The sequence below is a fragment of the Python bivittatus genome, unplaced genomic scaffold, assembly GCF_059951505.1.
Source record: "Python bivittatus isolate LINGU-HERP-01145 unplaced genomic scaffold, Pbiv_v1 ctg000570_np1212, whole genome shotgun sequence".
Taxonomy (NCBI): domain Eukaryota; kingdom Metazoa; phylum Chordata; class Lepidosauria; order Squamata; family Pythonidae; genus Python; species Python bivittatus.
Window position 1 is genome coordinate 25,435,961 of NW_028277097.1, and position 25,116 is coordinate 25,461,076.

Sequence of the window (25,116 nt, forward strand, 5' to 3'; positions counted from 1 at the left end):
CCCAGGCTGACTCCTCCTCCTCCTCCTCCTCCAGGTGTTCTGTTCCCAGGTGCCCCCCGCCAAAACCTCGACACCAGAAGACTTCATCCGCATGACTAAGGGCATCACCATGGCAACAGCCAAGGCAGTGGCAGCCGGCAACTCCTGCCGGCAGGAAGACGTGATAGCCACGGCCAACCTGAGCCGTCGTGCCATCGCAGACATGTTGCGCTCCTGCAAGGTGGGGAAAGGCCCTTCGGGCCCTGGGACCATTTCTCAGGAGGTGCGGTGCATGGGACCTCGACTGGTCACGAACAGAGGCAGAAGACCCAGTGCTTGGAGGCTCCCTCTGGAATTGCCTCTGTTTGGGGCCCGAGGGGTCCTGCAGGGTGGCGCGCTCAGGCGGGCTCTCTGGATAAGTAATGTCGGGGGGGGGGCTGGAGAAGGTGGGCGTAGCTAAAAGCTGGCCTCGGCAGGGGAAGGTGACCCCCCCCGAGTCAGCCCTCCAGCTGGGCTCTCGCAGTCCTTCCCCAGGGAGCAGATCCATTCTTCCAGGGGGCTGCACTTGGAGAGTTCCCGGTAGGTGGAGGGCGGCCCCTCTTCCTCCCCGTGTAGGTGGGGCTGGCGAGCATCCACCACTGGGCTGGAGCTTCCTCAGGTCCTCTGCCTTCCAGGAGGCCGCCTGCCACCCAGAGGTCAGCAACGAGGTCCGACACCGAGCCCTGCGCTTCGGCAAGGAGTGCGCCAGCGGCTACCTGGAGCTCCTGGAGCATGTCCTGGTGGTAGGTGCCTGGCACTCCCCCCACCCTCAGCAGCCTTTGCTTTCCTCGTCCCTCCTCTCCTCCTCTCCTCTCCTCTCCTCTCCTCTGCCCAGCCGGTGAGTACGGCATGCGCTGCACATGGAGGAATGCCGCAGGTCCACACGGGGTGACCCTAGCGAAAGGGAGGGGTCGGCCCCTGAGCCATTCGGCATGGGGGGTCAGGACTGGGCTGAGGGCGACTGCCTTCCCCCTGCAGGGCAGGACGCTAACCCCCAGGCCTTTTGGTGTGCTGGTCTTTGCACCGCAGGGGCGTGGCTAGCTGGCGGAAGGTGGCCCCCGCGTGCAGTGCAGCTGACCTCGCTCGGGGAGGGCGTCCTCTGGTTCCACGTCCCTGCTCGGCCAGGGTGCTGAGGGGCAGAGGCAGCACCGGTCCTGTGGGCCGGGGGAAGCACCATGGGACCCTGCTGGTGTTTCGCACACAGCTGGAGGGGCCAGCGCTCCCCAGTAGCGCTGTCGACGGGCACACCAGCAGAGCCGGACGGGTTGGGCAGAGGAAGAGGCCACTTTGAAGCCCGAGGCGGGATGCCCAGCCTGCCCCTCAGGCCTGTGCAGCTACTCTCTCTCTGGGGGAGCCCAGATCTTCTCCGCCTTCCCTTTCCTCTCCAGCCCCTTCCTCCTCCCGTTATCTTTCCTCCCAACGGCTCTCTTCGCCCCCTACCCCTCCTGAGCAGCCGGCAGCCGCGGGCTCCAGTGGGCACCGAGGGGCCTTGGTTGTGCGCCCAGCGCTGCTCCTCCTCCTCTCCTCAGATCCTGCAGAAGCCAAGTCACGACCTGAAGCAGCAGCTGGCCGGGTACTCCAAGCGGGTGGCCGGCTCCGTCACGGAGCTCATCCAGGCAGCCGAGGCCATGAAAGGTCGGTGGGCCACGTCCCGCCCTCCTACTCAGAGGGCACCCTGGTTGCATTCAAGCAACACATCTCTCCTTTTTCTGGGTTTTCACAACACGCTGGAGCGCAAACTGATCCAGTGGGCTGCATTTACACCACATGGTCAGCCAAACCTGCAAAAACAAGGGGAGATGTGGCCAACCAAGCCCTTGGCGTGAGCGCCACTGGGGCACTGGTGAATCGCTGCTGCTTATTTAAGACGGGAGGTAGCGGAAGGACGGAGCTGGGAGTCGGGCATCGCCTGCATCGGCCCAGACGCGGGCTCTGGACCCCGTGCCCTCTTGTCTCCTCCAGGGACGGAGTGGGTGGACCCCGAGGACCCCACCGTCATAGCCGAAAATGAGCTGTTGGGGGCGGCCGCTGCAATTGAAGCTGCAGCAAAGAAACTGGAACAGCTGAAGCCACGAGCCAAGCCCAAGGTGGGCCCTCCCCCTCCCTCCTTCCCCCTCCCCCCTTACCGAACAGAGCATGGGAGTCGCTGCCAGCTGAGATCTGCCGGGGCAAGTGTGCCCCTCCTTGCCACCACCATCGTGGGATGAAGAGGGGGCCTGGCCCCCCTCGCCGCACCAGAGCTGCCGGCGCCACGGACACCCTGGGTCAGTCCCTCTCAGACATGCAGAGGGGGCCTGAGCCTGTCGGAGGACACCAGCAGTTCCCGTCCAGCCTTGGCTTGGACACGCTGACGTTACGTGGCCTGAAGGTTCCCCGTGCTGGCTGGGCTTCCTCCTCTTTTGGGGAATGAGGGCATTTTCTTAGGAGAAGCTGGACCGCAGGAATGGGCGCGTCTGGGGCTTCTTTGTACTCATTCCAGGAGGAGCGTGGGAGCAGAACCGCTCCCGCCTGCTCAGAATCCCAGGCCCAGAGAGGTTTTCGGGGGCCCGCCCCCTGCCTTGCTGAGGGTCCTCTCTCCCTCCAGCAAGCAGACGAGAGCCTGAACTTCGAAGAGCAGATTCTGGAGGCAGCCAAGTCCATTGCCGCAGCCACCAGCGCGCTGGTGAAGGCGGCCTCTGCGGCCCAGAGGGAGCTGGTAGCTCAAGGCAAGGTGAGTGGGGGGCGCCTGGGCAGGAGGCACCTGCGTCCGGCCTCGGGCCGACCCCCGGGCCCTCATCCATCCTGTCTCTCTGCCTCTGCCAGGTGGGCGCCATCCCAGCCAACGCCCTGGACGATGGACAGTGGTCTCAAGGCCTCATTTCAGCAGTGAGTATGGAGGGGGCTGTTGAGGGGCCTGTCCCCCCGCTGCACTGCCTCTTCTCAGTGCTCCCACTTTGGAAAGGGGCACTGGATGTGCTTAGAATGACGTCCTTGTGTAACAAGAGGGAGGCAGATGCCTCTGGCCTCTCTACTCTGTCCAGTGTGGGCCACCAGTCAGGGGACCTTCTCCGGAGCTCTTGCGCAGAAAGACCGTAGCTCTGCGCTGGCCCCCAAGACCCCTGAGCTGCTTGGCAGGCAGGACTTGCAGCTCCTGCCCTCCCACCCTGCGGAGCAGAGCCCCGTCAGCATGAGCAGCGGGGGACTAGGAGTGCTCCGGGTGGAAGGGAGGCTCCCCGGGCAGCGGCCGCAGCTTCTAGGGGCACCGGTCTGGATGGGCCCTCCACGGCCAGTGGCAGTGCCCCAGCTGCCGCCATCCACCCCTCCTCCTCACCCCTCCTTCGCCTCCCTTCTTCCCCTGCCCAAGGCCCGGATGGTCGCTGCTGCCACCAACAACCTCTGTGAAGCTGCCAACGCGGCCGTCCAGGGCCACGCCAGCGAAGAGAAGCTCATTTCCTCAGCCAAACAGGTGGCGGCCTCCACAGCGCAGCTGCTAGTGGCCTGCAAGGTCAAGGCAGACCAGGACTCGGAAGCCATGAAGCGCCTGCAGGTGAGCCTCCTGCCTTCTCCTAGGGGAGGGCCGAGCCTCGCCAAAGAGGCAGCGTCCCCTTGGCTCTCTGGGGGCAGGCGTGCTCTCTGTAGGCACAGTCCCGTGCCGCCAGCGGTCTTCTGGGCCGTGCCCTGAGGAGAGCAGCCGTCCGGCCTCTGCGTGGGAAAGAGGTGCCCCCGCCCCGCGCTTTGTGGTGCGGGTGGAGCTAGGGAGGTGGCTGGTGCCGAAGGCAGGGGGGCCCGGTCTGTGTTTGTGTTTTTGGCAGGTATGTGTTTATATCAGAGCACAGCAAAAGATGTGTTTTGCCCACAACAGCTCTGTGAGGTAGGCCGGGCCACGCGGGCATGAACTGGCCCAGAGTCCCCTGCGGGGCTTCTGGGTCTCCACGTCTGGTTGACCCTAACCACTAGACCTTGCCAGCTCCCCAGCAAAGTGCAAAGCTTGCTTGCTTTTTTGGAGTTCGCCACCCAGACAGACTCCACCTAAGTCCCCTCTGCCCCCTAAGAGACCCCTGCCACATCCCCACTTTCTTTTTAAGGAAACAGGTAGGTGAGCAATGGATGGCAGGGGGGGGGCTCAGAGGCTGCCTGTCCTAAACGCCTCAGAGGCTGCCTGTCCTAAAGGAAGGGCTAAGCGCTCTCCTAAATGCAGGCAGAGAAGAAGCCGCACAGATCTGCGGGACGGGGGGCTGGGCTCAGACCAGAAGAATGACCCAGCCGCCCCCTCCCGTGGCACACGCAGAGGCCGGCAGGACGCGGGAGGGCCGGGCTGCTGCTTCTGGAAACTGTGAGGGGGCTGCTGCTAGCCCTAACCCTCCCCCCGCCCCCCTTTTCATTTTCTGCTGGGAACCCTAACCTCACCAACTTGGGGGTGCCCATCTTGCCAGACAGATGTTTCCCAAGAGCTGCTGCCAAAGCAACGGTCAAATAAGCAGGACTTGAACCCAGGCCAAGAAAGCAAGTCCCTCCCTAGTTCACAAGAAGATAAATATTTGTTTCAACTGATTGTTTTATTGTACGCTGCCGGAATCACCTCTGTGAGATGGGTGGCTATATAAATTTGATTAAATAAATAAAAGGAGGGGGAAGCACATTCAGACTGGCTGACCTACTTGGCCTTGGCTTCTTAGTCTGGCCTGCCTTGAAAGGCAGGCACCCCAGAAGCCGGCCGCTCCCCATGACTCGTGCTGCCCCCTGCCAGTTGGGGGAGGAGCAGGCCCATCTGGAGTGAGGGTCCCACCTCCGTGGGTGGAGACCCTCCCTGTGGGGCAGCTGCTGTGCTGCCTGGTGGCCGGTGGGCCTCTGCCCGCCCTGCGGCTGGAGGGTTGCACTGGGAGGGATTCCTGCCAGGAAAGTGGAGGCCTTGCCTGCTCAAGAGGGGGCTTCCTGGGCACGTTGGCGGCTGGCTCGCCTTGCGCCGGGCTGTTTCTGTGTGCGGTTCTGGCAGCCGGGCAGCTTGCTTCTGGCCACCCATCGCTAAGTGGACTTCCTGCAGTTGTGAGCTAAGTTGGTCAAGCTGGGGGCAGAGCTGCCATCAGTTTCCCTTCCCTCCTGCCAAAAGAGGGGCTGGCTTGCCAGGAGGCGTGCCCGCGTTCCCCCTGATTCCGAGGGCCGCTGTCGACCTCTCCTGGTCTGATGCATGTTGGCAGCCCAAGTTTGGGGCCTGGTGGACTCGGTTGGGGCTCAGCCCCCCTCTGACTTGGGCTGGGGCTCCTTCCAGCCTCTCCCTCATGTGTGGTGGTGTGATTGCTCCAGCCCCGGTGCAGCCTTCCAGCTGGAGACGAGGAGCAGCGCAACTGCCCGCTGCTCCCCGGCCCAGACCTGCTTCTTCGGCAGAGCGACCGATCGGCTTGCTTCTTACACAGGCTGGAAGGTTCTCCCAGAGACGATTGGGGCCCTGGCTTTGCCTCCCCAGCGTGGGTTTGCCCATGCCCTGGAGGCCCCGGAAGACCGAGGCCATCCCGGTGGGTGACCCTCCTCCCCCTCCTCCTGTCTCTGCCAGGCGGCCGGCAATGCTGTCAAGAGGGCATCGGACAACCTGGTGAAGGCGGCGCAGAAAGCTGCCGCCTTCCAAGATGACGAGAACGAGACGGTCGTGGTGAAGGAGCGGATGGTTGGTGGGATTGCGCAGGTAGGGCCCTGAGAGGGGGGTGGAGCAGGGCCAAAAGGGGGGCTTCCCAGGGGCGAAGCACCCTCAAGGCAACTGGCTGCTTCCTTCTCTTCAGATCATCGCTGCCCAGGAAGAGATGCTGCGCAAAGAGCGGGAACTGGAGGAGGCACGCAAGAAGCTGGCCATGATCCGGCAGCAGCAATACAAGTTTCTCCCCTCCGAGTTGCGTGATGAAGGGCAGAACTGAGCTGCCCCACAGCCTTTCTGCCACCTGCCTCTATTTAATGCCAACCCCCAGCAAGGGCGGCCACCCTCATATCCAGGCCCCTGCGGGGGCCCCTGCCACTGGGACCACAGCTTCTCATGCACGAGCCCTGAAGCCTTCATGCCGTACTCTGGACCACCCTCCTGAGGTGGGGGCCCCCCTCCCAGGAGTTTTCCTTGTGCCTTGGCTGCTTGCTCAGCCTGAGTGCCTTGGGGGGCTGTAGTGCCCCTCATGGGGGAGCCCCCTTGGGGCTGTGCAATCTGTGGGGGCATGCGTTCCGCCCACCCCTCCCAGCCTCTGCATCTCTGCACATTTGCCTTAAGGGGGGTGCTGGACTTGTGGTGGTGGTCCGCCCGCAGCCCGTGGCTGGAGGCCTGGGTCTGCTCTCCCTCTTCTGACGCTGCTCTTCAATTCCCAAGTGCCTGCCAAGACCCCCGCAGCCCTTCCCAGCCACCAGCATCCCTTGGGCTCCCCCCATCCTCTGAACCTCCTCTGCGGCCTGTTCCCCAACAGCAGGAACTCCTCTTTCCCACACGAGCCCCCGAGTGCAACTGTGCTTGACTGCATTTTTGGGACCCTTCACAAGCTGAGGCTTCTCACCTCTTTGTAATTTTGATACATCAGTAAGCCAGGGAATCCAGGGATGGGAAGTGGGAAGGTGGAGGGAGGGGGTCTGCGTCCAAGCACCTCAGGATGTCTGGAAAGGTCTGGTCTGGAATAAACTGGTTTCCCTACTCTTCCACCTCTCTGTGCAACCGGGCCTCGGAGGGTCCTCGTGCCAGCTGACACAGCTCTAGGGCTTTGAGGGGCACGGGGCTCTTGGCAGCAGCCCCGGCCGGCTAGGGAGGGGTCTGAGCTGTGGGGCAGAATTCCTCGCTTGCCTCAACACTGCCCAGCCCTGGCTCTTGCCTCGCTCTAGAGAGAAGGGCATGCTCAAACAGCTCGCAGGATGAGGGAGCCCAAAGGCCATGGCATTGCTGGTGGCTGTGGCGTCCCTGACGTAGAGGATGGGTGCTCGTTCCTTGCCCGTGCCCGCTTGTCAGCCTCCCTGTGTTGGCTTCCAGGGCGATGGGCTTCTGCGGGTAGACCCCACGGCACACCCCAGCGACACCACACGGCCTTTTTGAGGAGGCCTGCTGGTGCAGGTGGCCCAAGTCCTCGGCTGCCCCACAAAGCGGCCGGCGTGGCTAGGCTGCGGCCTGCTGGAGCCTTGGCCCAGGCTCGGGTTTTTCATAACTCTCTCGCTGGCTGAGAGCAGAGGGTCCTTTTGGGGTGGCCCCAAAGAGCTCAGCCTCGCTTGGGCACCCCCCTCCCCAGTTGGACCTCAGCTGCCCGAGATTGCTGCCCTGAACTCCTGCGAGCTTGCCACCTTCCCTGCCAGGCCGCTGCCTCCTGTGGTTCCTCCCGGGCGTCTGGATGCAGTTCTGTCTGCAGTGCTCCCGGTGCGTTCCTACAATGGCCTGTCCCTGGCTATGGGTGCCCCGATCTCGCATGGCAAGAATGCCAGGCCTGGGCTGGGAGAGCCAGGGCTGGTGACAGGAGGGGGCCGCTGCCAAGCCCGCCTCAGAAGAGGGCCAAATGGGCCAAAGGAGGACCCAGAGCGTGGCCATGTGACCGTTCTCTGAGCAGGCCCTGGGTGGGGCCTGCCGGCTGCCAGCCCCTACCAGAGTGGGAAACGGTGGTGGTGATGAGACGCCCCAAGGCTCAGCGGCCACTGCCGCCTTCATAGGTGAGCCCCTCCCTGGGACTGGGAGCCATTTCTGTCCAGCTGGCTTGAGCTGCACCCAATGAGGAAGGGCAGATTCGGCAGCGGGCAGTGCTTCTCTCTGCGGGGCCTTCCCGGAGAGCAGAAGATGCAGCCTGGAGAGGCCTCCACAGCCGTCTTGCCAAAGAAGCAACTCCAGCCACCAAGTGGGCTTCCAGAGAGTGCTGCGGGCATGTCGAGGCCACAGTGGACTGTGGGGCTTGCGCTCCTGGGAGTGCAGGGGCCGTGGTTCTGGGGGTGTGCAAGTAATATTGCACTGCGTCCTGCCGGCCTGCAAAGCCCCGCGAGCCCAAGATCGGGACGGCAGAGCCAGTCCTCCCACTGGCCAAGGCTGCAGGTAAGCGCCTCCTGACCACCCAGGGGTCCTCCGCAGTTGGAGGGTGATGCTGAGCGGACTGTGCCGTCACTCTGCCCCCCTAAACAGGCGTGGTGGCTCTTTGTCAGCCCTGAAGGAGCTCCACTTCCAGTTCTGCTGGAACGAGGAGAGGGCATCCGGATTTCAGGCAACGTTCTGTGCTCTGCCACCCTCACCGCCTAACCACCCCCACTGTTGCTTCCCTGTTATCACAGCAACACCAAGCTGTGGGGCTACCCAGCATCCACCGAGTAGCTGAGCACCCTTAGCAGAGGTGGGCCTGGGCAAGAGGCCACGCTCTTGGCAAGCAGAGTTGCCCTAATCCCCAGCTGCCAGCCCAGAGCCAGAAATAGCCTCTGGGGCTGATCTGATGGACAAGCATCAAGGAAGGCACCCCCTTCCTGATCCACACCTGTTCCTGGCCCATCACGCCAGCGAGAATTAGCAAGCAGGCACCCAGGCCCCACAGCCTTTGGACTGCACGGAGGGAGGGATGCGCTGTGCCTCCCTGCACCTGCTGAATGAGCCGTTCATTGCCAGAGAAGCTGGGGCAAGGAGGCCATGTTTGCACAGCATGCCCATGCAAAGCTAAAATTAGCCAATCTTTTGTGTCCTAACCTAGAATCCTAGGGTTGGAAGGGACCTTGGAGGTCTTCTAGTCCAACCCCCTACCCAAAGCAGGAGTCCTCATACCATCTCGGACAAATGGTTGTCCAATCTTTTCTTGAAAACCTCCAGCAATGGAGCACCCGCAACTCCGTGAGGCCGGCTCTTCCGCTGCTTAATAGTTCTCACTCGGGAAATTCCTCCTTATTTCAAGGCTGGATCCCCCTTTGATGAGCTTTCACCCATTGCTTCTTGTCCTACCCTCTGGTGCTACGGAGAATAAATCGAGGCCCTCTTCCCTGTGGCAGCCCTTCAAGGATTGGAAGACTGCTATCATGTCTCCCCTCAGTCTTCTCTTTGTTAAGCTAAACATACCTAGTTCCTTTAGGTGTTCTTCATAGGATTTAGCCTCCAGACCCCTTATTATCCTTGTTGCTCTTCTCTGCACTCTTTCTAGGGCCTCAGCATCTTCCTTGTATTATGGTGACCAGAACTGGATGCAGGATTCCAAATGTGGCCTCACCAGTGCAGTGCAGAGCAGTATTGACACTTCCCTTGATCGTGATCCTATCCCTCTGTTGACGCAGCCCAGGACTGTGTTGGCTTTTTGGGCAGCTGCAGCACACGGCTGACTCATCCTTAAGTGGTGGTCCACTAGGACGCCTAGATCCCTCTCGTAGGCACTACTGTTGAGCCAGGTACTGCCTATCCTATACCTGTACATCTGGTTTTCCCTGCCTATGTCCTTGCTTTTCTCTCCACTGAACTGCATCTTGTTGGACAGGGCCCAAAGCTCAAGACTGTCAAGGTCCTTCTGAATCTCAAATCTGTCTTCCAAAGTATTAGCAATTCCCCCCAGCTTGGTGTCATCTGCAAATTTGATGAGCACCCCTTCAATCCCCTCATCTAGGTCATTGATGAAGATGTTGAAGAGCACTGGGCCCAAGACAACCTTGAGGTACCCCATTGCATACTTCCCTCCACATAGATGTAGTTCCATTAAGGACCACATGCTGAGTGCAGTTGGTCAGCCAACTGCAAATCCATCTGGTGGTGGTACTGTCTATCCCACACTGTTCTATCTTATCAAGAAGTAGGTTGTGGTTGTCTTTACCAAATGCCTTATTAAAATCTAAGTATTCTATATCCACAGCATCTCTTTGGTCCACTAACTTAGTCACTTTATCAAAGAAGGCAATAAGATTTGTTTGGCATGACCTGTTCTTAACAAACCCATGCTGGCCTCTAGTAATCACCTTGTTCATTTCTAGGTGCTCACAAACCCACTGCTTGATTACCTTTTCCAGGATTTTCCCAGGTATTAATGTCAAACTGGTTGGCCTGTAATTTCCTAGATCCACTTTTTCCCCTTTTTAAAGATTGGAACCACACTCTTTTCCAGTCCTCTGGCAGTTCCTCTGTGCTCCAGGAGCTCTCAAAGAGTTCATTCAGTGGTTCTGAGATCACATCTGCTAACTCCGTCAGTAAATCAGCATTCTGTGTAAATAAATCAGCATTGCACTGTAAAACGAGATCTTTGACAGGAGTTCTGTGTGGATGGGATGACCTGAGCATTGCAAGGAACAAGGCAGGTGCTGCTCTGTTATTAATTGGGGTTACAGCCCATCTTTCTACTCCAAAAGGGAACTCGAGATGGCCAATGTAACCATGGTGTGTGCTGTGGGGACCTCAGTGGCAAGGGCCAAGGGAACCTGCTCTCCCACGAGAGAGAAACCCGGAAGAGAATGAGTGACCGGTGGTAGTGGGTGCCCAGAAAGGCTCTTTGGCAGGTGTCCCACCTGGGTGCCTTTCTGAGGCATCCAGAGTCTTGGAGGCCATGGCCACCTCCTTAAATGGTATCTAGAAAGCCGTTGGCAGCCAGTGTGGATTTGTCTGTGTGGGCATAAATTGAAAGTGATTTTACATAATGGAACCTCGCAGGTCATATAAAATGGGGGACATAAAGGAAACACAAGAAGTTTTCAGAAGAGTCTCCAGATAGAAACAGTTTGACAGAACAACTGTCAGCACGGGAATGAAATCCAGCAGAAAGGGAGGACAAACCCCACAGGCTCCCAGTTTAGCAGCTGTAACACAGCATCCGCTTCTGACGGCAGTCAGACTCCAATATGAAAGTGTTTTTCACGCCAAGCAGGCCAAAACCTGGAACCCTGAAGAGAGGTTTAAGAATTGAAAAACAGCTCATTTGTTACAAGTATTGGGGCCTTCAGAGACCAAAGGCTGGTCTATTCCCAACTCGTGTATGCACAGTTCAATTTTAATGAGGACTTTCCAGGGTCAGAGGAAATAAACTCTTTTCTGCAGTGCCCTAAAGTAAAGGAAGCCACAGAGGAAGGGAGGGAAGGAAGGAAGGTGGGAAGGCCGGCAGGCAGGCCGGCCGGCCGGCCTTTGGGGACAATGACCACCCAGTGTTTCTTACAAGCGTGGAGGCAAGACCCCAACTGCTGCCGCAGCTGCACGATTAAGAAAATGCCTTCCTTCGTCTTCCTCCTAGTCCATTGGCGCTCACCAGAAGAAGATCAGCTCCAAGATGGCTGCGGTAAGAGGTGGTTTGCAGAGTTACGGACAGTATGTGAACTACAATATTTCCAGCACTGGCTGGATGAGCACGTTATAGTCCGTGCCTCTTGACCATCACAGCTCCTCTGTGAGACTCCTCTTGAAAAGTATCATGAGGTTGCAGTTGGTGCAAAATGCCACAACTAGGCTGCTAATTTATCCGCCTCGGTTGCCAGTCACCTACTGGACAGCAGTAGGTGACTGCTGAAGCAGCTGAAGCTGTAAGTTGCTTAGGCACCATCATCTGAGTTAGGATATCATCAGCTGAGGGAGCGCTCCGGCCACAGTGAATCTGCCCATGTTTTAATGTTTCCCCAGTTACTGGAGCTTTCAGTGGTCAGCCTGGCCTTCTTTCATCTGATATGGAAATATTTCCTCTTGCAGTCCCAGGTATCCTCAAGAAATATTTTAAATGGTTCTGTTGGAATCAGCTTTGTTGTTAGCCATATTTCTAGAGCCCATTACCTTCACTTTCCAGAATATCTGACATTTGTGTGTGTCATTGATTAGGGAGTCTTTTTTATGCCGCCTCTTTATGTTATCTTTCTCTAATAAATCTTTGTTTTCTTTGTCTTTTAGCATGCTCATATTTGCATAAAAGTTTCTCTTGCTTTCTGTAAGTTGCTTAAATAAATGTCTGGCCTCTCCCATTGAATTCTTCTCTCTCTCTTTGCAATGCTTATTTAGATATAACAACTTGTCTGTTCTTGTTCTTGTTCTTCCCTGAACCTCAGGGCTTCGTTGGGCAAATGTTTCTCTGGCTCTGCTCCTGATGCGATGTCACCCCTGTTCACAAGATTGGCGGCTTTCCCCAGACATCCCTCTGTCTCAGGCAGGCACGGAACTGAGTGCGAGATTGTCAAAGGGGGGGCACTCCAGAGGAAGGAGATGGCGCTCCCCTTTACGGCTTTCCCCCCTTTTCTCTCCTTGCCAGGGAGGAGCACAGATTGCGGGACCCCTGGCTGCCCCAGAGCTAAGGCAGCCCCCCCCCCACTCCCCAGCAGCTGCTCCAAGGCAGGAAAGCAGGACCAGCAGTTGTGCACGCAAAGGGCCCCACTGAAAGAAGGTTAGAGACCACTAACTTGCTGCTACAGCTCTGCCATCGGCGTTACGTTTGCTTTCCTCTTCAGCCGTTTTCAGTGTGGCAGCAGAGACTGTGGCCCCCTTGCCGTTTCTCCGCTTGCCTTTCAAGATGCGCTTCTTTGCCTCGGCCATACTGATGCCACAAATTTAAATTCGGAGTTTCGTCGGTACTCTGCTTATCACAAATCTATTCTTTACTTTCATTACAGAACCACATTAAATATTAATGAATGTGTATCTTGATGGTTTAATAATTTCATTGGTTTTCTTTTGTTACTTTGCAAGAAGAAGTTCCTGATCTGAATTGCAATCAGCTCTAGGTCATGTTCCTGCTGACTGGATACATGGAACTTCTCCACCATGGCTTGCAGAGTGTACAGTCCATCTGATTTCCCTACTGTCAGTCCAGAAATTTGCCGGTGTAGTCTTTTAGTTGTTGGACAAAGGTATTGATATTGAACTGTCTTGGAAGAATTCTCTCCTCTGCTTCGGGTGCAGCCAAGATGGCGACACACTAGCAGCCCCTGAAATAAGCTGCCAGCTTGTGACTGGCCTCACCCTTCTGGCTTAGTCCTACGGCCCAAAAATGCCATCCAGAGGCAAGAAAAGAACCCAGACCAGCCCCAGTATCGTTACACTTACAGTCCACAAACCCAGTAAAGCAGAGAAATAGATGAGGATTGACTCCTACCTGCCCACCACAGAGACAACTTCAGGATCCCCTTCACCCCCCAAGAATACCACAGTGCAGAAGCCAGTAACAAGACAGCCCTCCTCCTCGACCCTCCAAAGCTTTAGCCCACATCACCCCCCCGGAGCAGGGAGGAAGCAGCGATAACCCCCTGGAACAAAGTCTCCCGCACCCCCCACAACTCCATTACTCAACCTTTCCGAGAGGTCCGCCTTTTGACTGCAGAAACTCTGATTTGATTTGATCTCTCCTGCTTTATTTCATACATTGAGGCCAAACGTTCCCATTTCCCATGCTGTTTTACTTCTTGCTTTAGAACTCCAATCTCCTTAGTATGATGTCCCCCCGGCTCAAGTTGTGTCAACAAGGTGTTGCAAGACCCCACAAAACTTCAAACTTCCTTTGCATCTGTAGTTGGAACAGAGACGTCATAGAATTATAGGGTTGAAAGGGACTTTGTTCATCATGCCCATACCCAGTGAAAGAATCCTGAGACCATCCCAGAGAAATGAGTATCCAATTTTTCTTACAATCCCACAACATCAGGAGACACACTGTTCCACAGTTTAACTTGTACAGTCAGGAAATTTCTCCTTATCTCAAGTTTAGACCTCCCACTTTAAGCTTCCATCCATTGGTTCTTGTCTTATCCTTGGGTGCTCTGGAGAATAAATCCACGCCCTCTTTCTGTGACACCCTTTCATGAATTGGAAGACTGCTATCATGTTTCCCCTTAGCCGTCTCTTCTTTAGACCGAACATAGCAAGTTCCTTTTCGTAGGATTTAGCCTCCAAGTCCCTAAGCGCACCATGTCCGCAGCATTCCCCTGGTCGTCTCATCTAGTCACTCTGTCAAGAAAAGGTAATTAGATGTGTCAGGCGTGGCTGGTTTTTAACAGATCCATGCTGGCTTCTGGAAATCACCATTGGTTCTAAATGCTTGCTAACCTACTGCTTGATGATCTTTTCTAGGATTTGCCCAGGAATTGATGTCAAGCTGGTCTGTAGTTTTCTGGGTCCACTTTTCCCCCTTTTTAAAAATACTGGAACAGTGTTGCTCTTCTCCAGTCTTCTGACACTTCCCCTGCACTCCAGGATTTCTCAAAGATTTCAGTCAGTGGCTCTGAGGTGACATCTGCCAGTTCCTTTAACACCCTGGGGTGTAATCCAAAGCAACTAACTCTTCTCTCACCAATTCCTTACCTATTTTGATCTGAATTTCTCTCCTGCTCCCCACAGTTTTGCTTCTGACAAGTTGGACTGCAACAATTAAGCAGTTCAGCCTTCTCCCTGTCGTTGGCTACCATCTCACCATCTTCTCCAACCAGCAGATTGACTGCTTCCTTAACTTTCCTCCTGTTTCATACATACCGAAATAACTTTTTTTGTTATTTTTGGCAATCTTGGCAAGCCTTAGCTCATGCTGAGCCTTAGCCTTTCTGACCCCGTCCTCACAGATTCAGGCTATTTCCCAATATTCTGCCTTTGCTATGTGCCCCTCTTTCCATGTTTTAAGCTTGCCCTTCTTGTTTCTCAATTTATCAGAGAGACCTTGGTGCAACCACACCAGTCTCATCAGGTGTTGCCCACTTTTCTTTCTCTTTGGTACTGCTTGTGTTTGGGCCTTAATTGTCGCATTTTTCAGAACCTCTCAGTTCTCCTGAACTGTTTTTCCCTTCAAGATCTCCATCCATGGAATCCTTCCTACTTTTTCCCCTTAGCTTGTTGAAGTCAGCTCTCCTGAATTCTAGAACACTAATCTGGCTATCTTCAGTGCTCCTGCCTCCAATATGGTGAACTGCAGGATTACATGGTCACTCTCTCCCGAGGCTCCTACCACTTCCATTTCTTCAACCACCTCTTCCCTGTTAGTAAGTATTAAGTCTAATACTGTATAGATGATCCTCTAGTTCCCTTCTCCATCTTTTGGATGATGAAATTGTCTGCAAGGCAAATCGAGAATGTGTTGGCTCTCTCCCTTGCCACAGAGTTCGAATCCCAATGGATGACAGGGCAGTTGAAATTCCCCTTATCACAGCAGTGTGTTTCCTGGATTTCTTGGCTATCTGGTTTGTGAAGATTTCATCTATAACTTCTGCTTGGTTAGGTGGCCTAGGATACAAACGCACAATGTCGTTTTTGCTTCTTTTCCCCTTAATATTCACCCGGACACTTTCAGCAGGGCCTTTGTCCTTGAGGTCATGAATCTCCATAGAGATGTAGTCATTCTTTACATATAATGCAACTACACCTCCCCTTTTGTTGGGTCTGTTTCTTTGGAAAAAATTATATCCTTCCAGTATTGTATTCCAATAATGAGATCCATCCCACCGTATTTCAGTAACCCTCACAACATCCTATTTGCTCTCCTGTATTAGGACAGTTCTGCCTGTTGGTTGCCCATGCTCTGTGCATTGGGGCACTGCCATCTGAGTCCTTTAGCACTACCCTTAAGTTTCTCTGCTGCATCTCCTGGCCTCTTCTTAAGTACTCTTACCTCTTTACCACTTCCTTCCTTGTTGTAAGGGTTACCGCCTTTGGGTGTGGTTCTCGGTAATGGTCTCCCACCCCCTCCAGATTTAATCAAAGCCCTCCAGGTGACCTTAGCGAGATGTCTTCCAAAGACATCCTTCCCAGGCTCTGTGAGGTTTAGCCCTACTCTCAGCAGAAGCCCTTCCTGTAGGTGGTGAAGACCGTGGTCCAGGAAGTCAAAGTTATCTCAGTTACGCCATCCCTTCAGCCAGCGATTCACCTCCGGATTTCTCTGCTCCTTTCGTGGGCCGTGACCACCAGATGGAAGTGCGGGCGAAAACACCACCTGGGCTCCAAAGACCTTTGCCTTCCTGCCTGGCTCCTCGATGGAGGCCCCTCGATATTCTTCCCAGGCTCTTTCTGGCAGTGCCATTTGTTCCAACATGAAGCAGAAGAAAGGGGTAGCGGTCAGTGGTTTGATTAGTTGGGTGAGGCTCTGTCACAGCCTGGGTCTTTGCACCTGGGAGACAACAGACTTCCCTTGATATCATGCCTGGTCTGCAGATTGCCAACTCTGTTCCTCTCAACGAGTCACCCATCCCCGCCACACGTCTTTCGCTCTTGGGGGAGTCCCTGGGTTCCTTGTCTCTGTGGCAGCCTGCCTTTCTCTCCTTCCTCTTCTTGGAATGCTGGGTGGCATCCCTCCCGCAGAAGCCCAGAGTCTTCCTCCAAGCGGAGAGCCTGGAACTGATTGCGTCATTGCACTGACAGGGAGTGTCAGTGTCAATGAGTGTCAGATGAGCCCCTCAGGTCAGAAGGTGTCCAATATGCTACTGGGGAAGAGCGGAGGGCAATTCCAAGTAGCTCCAGAAAGAGTGAAGCGGCTGGGCCAAAGCCGAAAGGACGTTCAGCTGTGGATGTATCTGGAAGCGAAAAGAAGGTCCAATGCTGTAAAGAACAATACTGTATAGGTACCTGGAATGTAAGAACTATGAACCAAGGCAAGCTGGATGTAGTCAAACATGAGATGACAAGATTGAATGTCGACATCTTGGGAATCAGCAAACTGAAATGGATGGGAATGGGTGAATTTAATTCGGGTGACCATTATATCTACTACTGTGGGCAAGAAACTCTTAGAAGAAATGGAGTTGCACTCATAGTCAATAAGAGAGTGGGAAAGGCAGTAATGGGGTACAACCTCAAAAACGACAGAATGATCTCAGTGCGTATCCAAGGCAAACCATTCAACATCACAGTCATCCAAGTCTATGCCCCAACCACTGATGCTGAAGAAGCTGAAGTTGACCGATTCTATGAAGACCTACAACATCTTCTAGAACTAGCACCAAAAAAAGATGTCCTTTTCATCATAGGGGATTGGAATGCTAAAGTAGGAAGTCAAGGAGTAATCGGAATAACAGGCAAGTTTGGCCTTGGAGTACAAAACGAAGCAGGGCAAAGGCTAATAGAGTTCTGTCAAGAGAACAAGCTAGTCATAGCAAACACTCTTTTCCAACAACACAAGAGACGACTCTACACATGGACATCACCAGATGGTCAATACCGAAACCAGATTGATTATATACTTTGCAGCCAAAGATGGAGAAGCTCTATATAGACAGCAAAAACAAGACCAGGAGCTGACTGTGGCTCAGATCATGAGCTTCTTACTGCAAAATTTAGGCTTAAATTGAAGAATGTAGGGAAAACCACTAGACCACTCAGGTATGACTTAGATCATATTCCTTGTGAGTACACAGTGAAGGTGATGAATAGATTTAGAGGGTTAGATTTGGTAGACAGAGTGCCTGAAGAACTATGGACGGAGGTCCGTAACATTGTACAGGAGGCAGCAACTAAAACCATCCCAAAGAAAAAGAAATGCAAGAAAGCAAAATGGCTGTCTGATGAGGCTTTACAAATAGCTGTGGAAAGAAGGAATGCGAAAAGCAAGGGTGAAAGGGAAAGATATAAGCAACTGAATGCAGATTTCCAGAGAATAGCAAGGAGAGATAAGAAGGCCTTCTTAAATGAACAATGCAAAGAAATCGAGGAAAACAATAGAATGGGGAAGACTAGAGAACTCTTCAAGAAAATTGGAGATATGAAAGGAACGTTTAGTGCAAAGATGGGCATGATAAAGGACAAAAAAGGCAGGGACCTAACAGAAGCAGAAGAGATTAAGAAGAGGTGGCAAGAATACACAGAAGAACTATACAAGAAAGATCTTAATGTCCCTGATGTCCACCCTGGTGTGATCACTGACCTTGAGCCAGACATCCTAGAGAGTGAAGTCAAGTGGGCCTTAGGAAGCATTGCTAACAACAAAGCTAGTGGAGATGACAGTATTCCAGCTGAGTTATTTAAAATACTAAAAGATGATGGTGTTAAAGTGCTGCACTCAATATGCCAGCAAGTTTGGAAAACGCAACAGTGGCCACGGGATTGGAAAAGGTCAGTTTATGTTCCAATTCCAAAAAAGGGCAATGCCAAAGAATGCTCAAACTATCGCACAATTGCACTCATTTCACATGCTAGCAAGGTTATGCTCAAAATCCTACAAGCTAGGCTTCAGCAGTACGTGAACCGAGAACTACCGGATGTACAAGCTGGGTTTCAAAGAGGCAGGGGAACTAGAGATCAAATCGCCAACATTCACTGGATCATGGAGAAAGCAGGAGAGTTCCAGAAAAATATCTACTTCTGCTTCATTGACTATGCAAAAGCCTTTGATTGTGTGGATCACAACAAACTGTGGCAAATTCTTAAAGAGATCGGAATACCAGACCACCTTACCTGTCTCCTGAGAAATCTGTATGCGGGCCAAGAAGCAACAGTTAGAACCGGTCATGGAACAACCGATTGGTTCAAAATAGGGAAAGGTGTACGACAAGGCTGTATACTGTCACCCTGCTTATTTAACCTATATGCAGAGTACATCATGAGAAATGCCAGGCTGGAAGAATCACAAGCCGGAATTAAGATTGCAGGGAGAATCATCAACAACCTCAGATATGCGGACGATACCACCCTCATGGCAGAAAGTGAAGAAGAACTAAAGAGCCTCTTGATGAGGGTGAAAGAGGAGAGTGCAAAAGCTGGCTTGAAACTCAGCATTAAAAAAACTAAGATCATGGCATCTGGACCCATCAATTCCTGGCAAATCGAAGGGGTAGAAATGGAAGCAGTAACAGACTTCATTTATTTGGGCTCCAAGATCACCGCAGACGGAGACTGCAGCCATGAAATTAAAAGACGCTTGCTCCTTGGGAGGAAAGCTATGGCAAGCCTAGATAGCATATTAAAAAGCAGAGACGTCACCTTGCCGACAAAGATCCGCATAGTCAAAGCTATGGTTTTTCCAGTAGTAATGTATGGCTGTGAGAGCTGGACCATAAAGAAGGCTGAGCGCCGAAGAATTGATGCCTTTGAACTGTGGTGCTGGAGAAGACTCTTAAGAGTCCTTTAGACTGCTAGGAGATCAAATCAGTCAATCTTAAAGGAAATCAACCCTGATTGCTCATTGGAAGGATTGATAATGAAGCTCAGGCTCAGATACTTTGGTCACCTAATGCGAAGAGAGTTCTCTTTGGAGAAGACCCTGATGCTGGGAAAGATTGAAGGCAAAAGGAGAAGAGGACGGCAGAGGATGAGATGGTTAGATAGCATCACTGAAGCAATGAGCATGAAACTGAGCAAACTCAGGGAGGCAGTGAAGAACAGGAAGGCCTGGTGCAATATGGTTCATGGGGTCACGAAGAGTCGGACACGACTTAACGACTAAACAACAACTGACAGGGACCACCTCCTGGCTCCTCGGTCCTCCTGGGGACAAGCAGACGGCTTTCCTCCTCCCTTTTTTTCTGTAGTCATGTCTCCCTTCCTGTGGGAGGGGTTAAAACACCCATTGCCCTTTCGTCTTTCTCATTACAGGGTAAAACCTACTGTATAATTTGGTAGCCAAAGGGCAAGGGAACCACTCAGCGTTTGCTGGAGGTTTGGAAAAGCCTGCTCAGACTCTGCTTGGTTTTTAAGGAGGGCTGACAAAAGGTCCTGCATAATCAAGAATCCAGAATCTGCAGTGCTCTACTGTTCCCAGAAACGAGTTGATTTAAAGTGGTTGAGAAAAGTAACCTAATGCTCTGCTTAATAGGCTCAAGTCAATGCCCTCATTCGAGAATGTGGCCCTCCGGGGAGACAAAATGGCAGCTTTTACAAATTAGCTTTTTGCCCCCTTTTGGCCAGGAATGTTAACAAGGCAATAAAGTCCTCTGGACAGGCGGCTGAATCCTTGATACCACCAATAAATCACTGACCTATTGAACAAGGCAAGAGCCATAAGGGGGAGAACTAGGACTGTTCAGTCCTTCCGTGAAGCAGCAGGAGACCCAGCAGGCCTTTTGCAACAGCCTCGGGGCTTGGGTAAGGGTGTACTGGTCTCCGTCACATGTAAATGCAAACAGACTGAGAATCCAGGTGCGCTGGTATGAGGAAAAGGTGGGACATCAATCCACCACAGTGAAGAAGGTGGCTTTGGGGGATGGCAGCTGGCTTAGCAACACTGAGAAGGCCTGTACATCTTGCACTAACCTCCAGGGACAGGGATTCTGGATCCTGGATCCCGGCTTCTTCACAGGCAAGATCAGAGTGTTGCACGGGCTGGATGAGCGGACCAAAATACCTGCTCCAAAAAGGAATGTATGACTGGGTACATGCCTTCTACTGCAGCTCAACAAGGCATGCTGGGGTTCCTGAGGCAACTGGACATCAGGTTTTAATCAGACCCAAGCCAGGTCAGCAGATTTAATAAGGCCACAACTAGATTTAGAAGTAGCCCAAAGCTCTTGTGGAATGCAATTCAGAAGCAGATCTGGCAAGATACTACACTTAGAATATTATACACAATTAGTTTTCCAAATCATCTACTGCTGTATCATTGATTGATTATGTGCCATCAAATAGTTTTCGACTCCCAGCAACCACATAGATAGATTTTCTCCATGATGACCTATCCCCAGCCAGTTCTTCCAGGTCTCCCCACGGTGCACTCATCGCCACTGTGTCTGAGTCCGTCCCCCTTGCTGCTGGTCGTCCTCTTCTCTTTCCTTCCACCTGGGTTGATTTGTTCGATGATCCATCGGTTTGTTTTCTTGGCTGTCCATGGTATTCTCAGGAGTCTTCTCCAACACCAAAGTTCAAAACAATCACTGCTCTTCCTCTCCTGCTTCTTCAAAGTCCAAATCTTGCTTCGATAGAGGGTCACAGGGAATACTGTGGCTTGTACGAGCCTGACCTTCATAGGTATGGACCCATTGCAGCATCTGATTATCTTTTCCAAGGCCTTCGTGGCTGCTCTACCGTGTGCTAGTCTGCGGTATATTTCTTGCCTGCTTCTTCCTTTACTGTTGATGGTTGACTCTAAAAGGTAGACGCTCTCCACCACTTCGATACAGGTAGCCCTCGGTTACAACCCTAATTGGGGCCAGAATTTCCATCACTAAGGGGAGCGGTTGGTAAGCAAAACCTCACAGGACGGTGCCACTTAGCAACGGCAGTTCTGATCGTTAGGCCAGGACCGCACAGTCGTTGGGCCAGGGCCGTGCGCTTCTCCTGCCCTGCACAAACTGCTTCTGCTTCAACTCCCCCCACCAGCCCACTTCCCCCCATCCCTGCCCTTTTGGCCACCCTTTTGGCACTCCGCCATCCAGCCCTGCTGCTCCCCACTGCTGCCCCCAGCCGACCTCTGCCATCTTCTTCTTCCCACTCGCTGTCCCAGGATCCAGGCACTGGGTGAGGGCACAGCCTCAGGACACACGTGGCAAGTGCAGCGGGGTGGCGGAGCCTCGTCTGCCTAAGGGAGCCTGCCAGGAAGAAGGCAGCAGGGGAGGCAGGGCAGCAGTGAGGGTGAAGGAGCCCCGTCTTCCACCGCCAGTGCAAGGAACAAGCAGCCTACAGAGCATGGAGTGCGCAGTGGGAGGGGCTGGTGAGGCACGGCACAGCATGGCACGCTCCGTCGCCAGGTGAGGCAGGAGAGGTGGCAGCGGCAGCGGCAGCGGCGGCTCCCCAGGCGAAGGTGGCCACTCTGCAGGAGGCACTATTTGGGATGGCGGCAGGACTGGAGGAAGCAGAGGGATGAGCGCTTCCTGGGGGTGCAGCACATGCTCTGTAGCTTGCAGCTCGCATCAGAAGTGCTCCTGGAGAACGAGGGGTAGAAGTGGAAGTGAGCCCAGGGCGGATGGAGCCAATCTGCAGGCCTGGCCTTCCTCCTGCGAGGCCTCGCGAAGGGTCAGCGGCTTCCAGCTGTGGGGCAGGGGCAGCAGGGGTGGCAGGAGTAGGTGGCAAAGTGCAGGGCAGACAAAAGGGGGGAGGTGGAGGGGAGAGATAGGCAGATGGGGGGGGTTGAAGCAGAGGCCGTTCACGCAGGAGAATGTGACCGTGGGACACCGTGGCTGGTTGTAAATGCGGGCCAGTTGCCTAGTGCCCAAATTTTAATAATGTGATTGCTGGGGCACTGCAACAGCCAGAACTTTGAGGACCAGTCGTAGCTACCATTTGTTCAGCCCTGTCGCAAATTTGAATGGTCGCTGAGTAAGTGATCATAACCTGAGGTCTACCTGTATCTTCATTGTCAGTTCTAAGGCTGGTGGTTCTGCCTGTTATCAGTCTGCTCTTCTTTAATTTTAGTCATATGTTTTCCCTGTGTTCTTTGACTTCCAGTACGAGGACTTGCAGATCCTTTGCATTTTCAGCTATCAGGGCAGTGTCATGAGCACAGCACAGGTTACTAATGTTTCTTCTCCCAGTTTCAAAAACGCACTCATCTTCTTCCAATCCAGCTTCTCTTAATATCTATATTCCGCACATGAACTGAATAAATAAGGGGAGAGTATGCAGCCTATCACCAACCTGGAGCCAATCTGTTTCACCATGTTACTGCTGTATCAAGCGTAGCCAAAATCTGATTTTGATCCTTTAGGCCAGAAACATCTATGAAGACACCCTCAGGAGTGCAATACAGTTTAATGCCCAATAGCAAATCTCTCCCCAACAAATTAACATCCAAATCTGTTCCCATCAACAAGGAATGAGTATCTGACAGAAGTCCCATGGTGACAGGAAATTGCTGTTTCATGATGTTGGTATTGTGGTGCCAGAGATCCGGATGGTGAAATGGGTGTGCATGGAAAATCTGTCTGCTCCTGTCTGATCCACCAAAAAGAAAGCTGGTCCCCCCTTCAGGTAATGTGCAACTTGGGGGAGAGCTCCATCAACTGTTTTTGTGGCATCATACCCCCAGGGTATCCCTGTGGCTGAGGGGCAAGCAGAGGCAGAAAAGATGGGGTACAGGAACCCGACTGTTCTGGCTGCTGTGCCAAGGTTGTGGTCCCATTTGAGGGGCTTCTGCTCCTAGGAAACCAGGGCAATGCAGTTTCCAGTGCCTGGTCTGCCCACAATAAAAACACATGCTGGAGTGTTGGGGCCAGCAGCATCTGCCCACATTCCTATTCCAGTTGGCGTGGTCCCTCTGCTCGTTCTCCACTCTGGACACTAGGAAGTTCTTCCTTCTCTGTGACTCCCCGGCTATGCCAGGCACAAAAGAACTTGCTGGTACAGCTGTATAATGTGGTCAGCTGCTGCTAGGAGCGCTCTCTTTCCTTCTGCTGCCATGCCACCGCTGCAGTTTCCAAGGTTCTGCAGACTTCTGGCAGCGGCCCATCCTCAAAGGCACTGGTGGGCACCACAGGCATGCTGGTTTCTGGAGTATAATTCCTGAATGTTATTCAAGGTCTGTATCCGTCTCCAGGGTGGCAAGTGCTTATCTTGCACCAAGCTGGCTTCCCTTTCGCTGCTGAAATCAGCCTGGTTCAGCTCAGCTTGGATGGCGGGACCCTGAACTGGCCAGGCTCCTCCCTCTGCCAATGTTTCATCGGATCCAGATTCACGGTACAGCCCAATAACTGATTTGCATCTGCCCATGTAGGGCAATAAGTCTGGAAAATGATATCCGCTTCCTGTTGGAACTTTCCAGAGTCAGGGTGTGTAGAAGGGAAATTGCTAGACAAATTACACAGATCTGTGAGGGCCAGGGACCACGCACTTACTGAAGCCCCGGGGTTAGGCGCTTGCCACATGGGCTTCAACTGTAATTCAAAGGGTCCAGGAAGCTCTTCTGTGCCTGGCATGTAACCCTCTGGGGGACTGCCATGGTTTGCCCTAGGGAACATTGCGCCCCATCTTCCTCAGGTGCTTCACCTTACCCAGACTGCCGGGGACACCCCTCAGCTGAGACTCCTGCTTCTTTACCCTTGCAGTGGACTCCCATTTTTCAAAAGTAGTCATCATTTTCCTACCAGCCCTTTGAGTCATCAGTTCCCCTTTTAAGTGTTCTAATTTCTCCAGATCAAAGAATCCCACTGAAGGAAATTGCAGCAGAGCTGAAGATCCTTCAGTCCACTTATCCCAAATGAGCAAAAATGGCTCTCCGTGCACCGTGTGTACATGTCTCATATGCTAGGCACCCTCTGTGCTTTTGGAACTTGTTTGTCCCATTATCCCTAGCCTCTCCCCTGCACCTTACCCTACACCGACCCATATGAGACATCCCCTGTGTTAGTCAGGATGTCCCACCACACGCACACCTGTGCTAACCCCTCACTGTGCAAGTTACCACATTCTGCACCAGTGGCAGCCCCATGTAGAGCAGGGTGCAGTAACTGAAGTTGGATTAAAGCACAAGTGACTGTGGGCAGCCCTCCTGGTTAAGGGACGGTTGCAACTGGCATACAAGATTTTGTATTTGTGCAAAAACCCTCCTGGAACAGCTTCCGCCTGCTCTTCTAAGGTAGGAGAACTCCCAGATTGCGGACTGCTCTGATAGATGTAGTATAACCCTGTTCCAGGTTGGATGGAATTTCCCTGGAACGGTTGGGCCGACAAACGAAGGCCACTCCACCTCGGGATCCTGTTCCTCTCCAACCAGACTATGGCAGTCCCCAGGCCAGGCACTGGGTCAGCGCTTCCACATCACTGGCTTGCCCCAGTGCCAAGATTTACAACGGGGTGACATCAGCTTACTGATGACACCACATCAACACCACGCCATGTGGCTTCGTGGAGATGCTGAAAAGGAACGGCGGGGGGGGGGGATGAGAAACCCCCGAGGCACTCGAGGAGGAGGAGAACCGCTGCAGAATAGCTGTGCCCCGCCCCCCATCCTGCCATCCCAATGCCTTGCAGACAGCCCAGAAGGATACTGTGGTATGGAAAGCCACCAAGAGTTCAGGGAGGACCAGGAGGGCTGCCCCCTACTTCCAGTCCCAGTCTCTCCAAGGATCTCCACAAACACAACCAATGTAATTTCTCTGCTGTACCTAAACCCTGATTTAAACCTTGACTCTACAGGCCCAAATAATTTACTTCCTCTAACCCTTTACAACTTTTTCCACCAAAAAAAAAGGTTGGAGACCGTTCTAAAGTTGTCCCAAGCAGATCGATGTAAGGCTTCTTGAGCAGGGGGAACAGAGGTGACAGAAACACCTCCTCACTCAATGAAGCATCGATTACTGCTTAGATCCAACCTCCTGCCATCTCATGGGAGGTCTTAACCAGCCGTGTGGAGTGGGATACACCTGAGAAGTGGCAGA

At 53.5% G+C, this 25,116-nt stretch overlaps 1 protein-coding gene across 2 annotated transcripts in view; it reads left to right on the plus strand.

Annotated features, from left to right (window-relative positions):
* The window catches only part of TLN1 (talin 1), a 48,235-nt gene extending 36,356 nt beyond the window's left edge, over positions 1-11,879 (plus strand). For both annotated transcript variants that reach the window (XM_088152617.1, XM_088152618.1), the window contains exons 48-56: positions 35-220; positions 654-761; positions 1,548-1,653; positions 1,981-2,105; positions 2,603-2,728; positions 2,821-2,883; positions 3,362-3,544; positions 5,546-5,674; positions 5,769-11,879. In XM_088152617.1, coding sequence (XP_088008743.1) covers positions 35-220; positions 654-761; positions 1,548-1,653; positions 1,981-2,105; positions 2,603-2,728; positions 2,821-2,883; positions 3,362-3,544; positions 5,546-5,674; positions 5,769-5,900 — 1,158 coding nt within the window. In that variant the 3' untranslated portion in view covers positions 5,901-11,879. The remainder of the gene's footprint in view (positions 1-34; positions 221-653; positions 762-1,547; positions 1,654-1,980; positions 2,106-2,602; positions 2,729-2,820; positions 2,884-3,361; positions 3,545-5,545; positions 5,675-5,768) is intronic.
* The last annotated feature ends 13,237 nt before the right edge of the window (positions 11,880-25,116 follow it).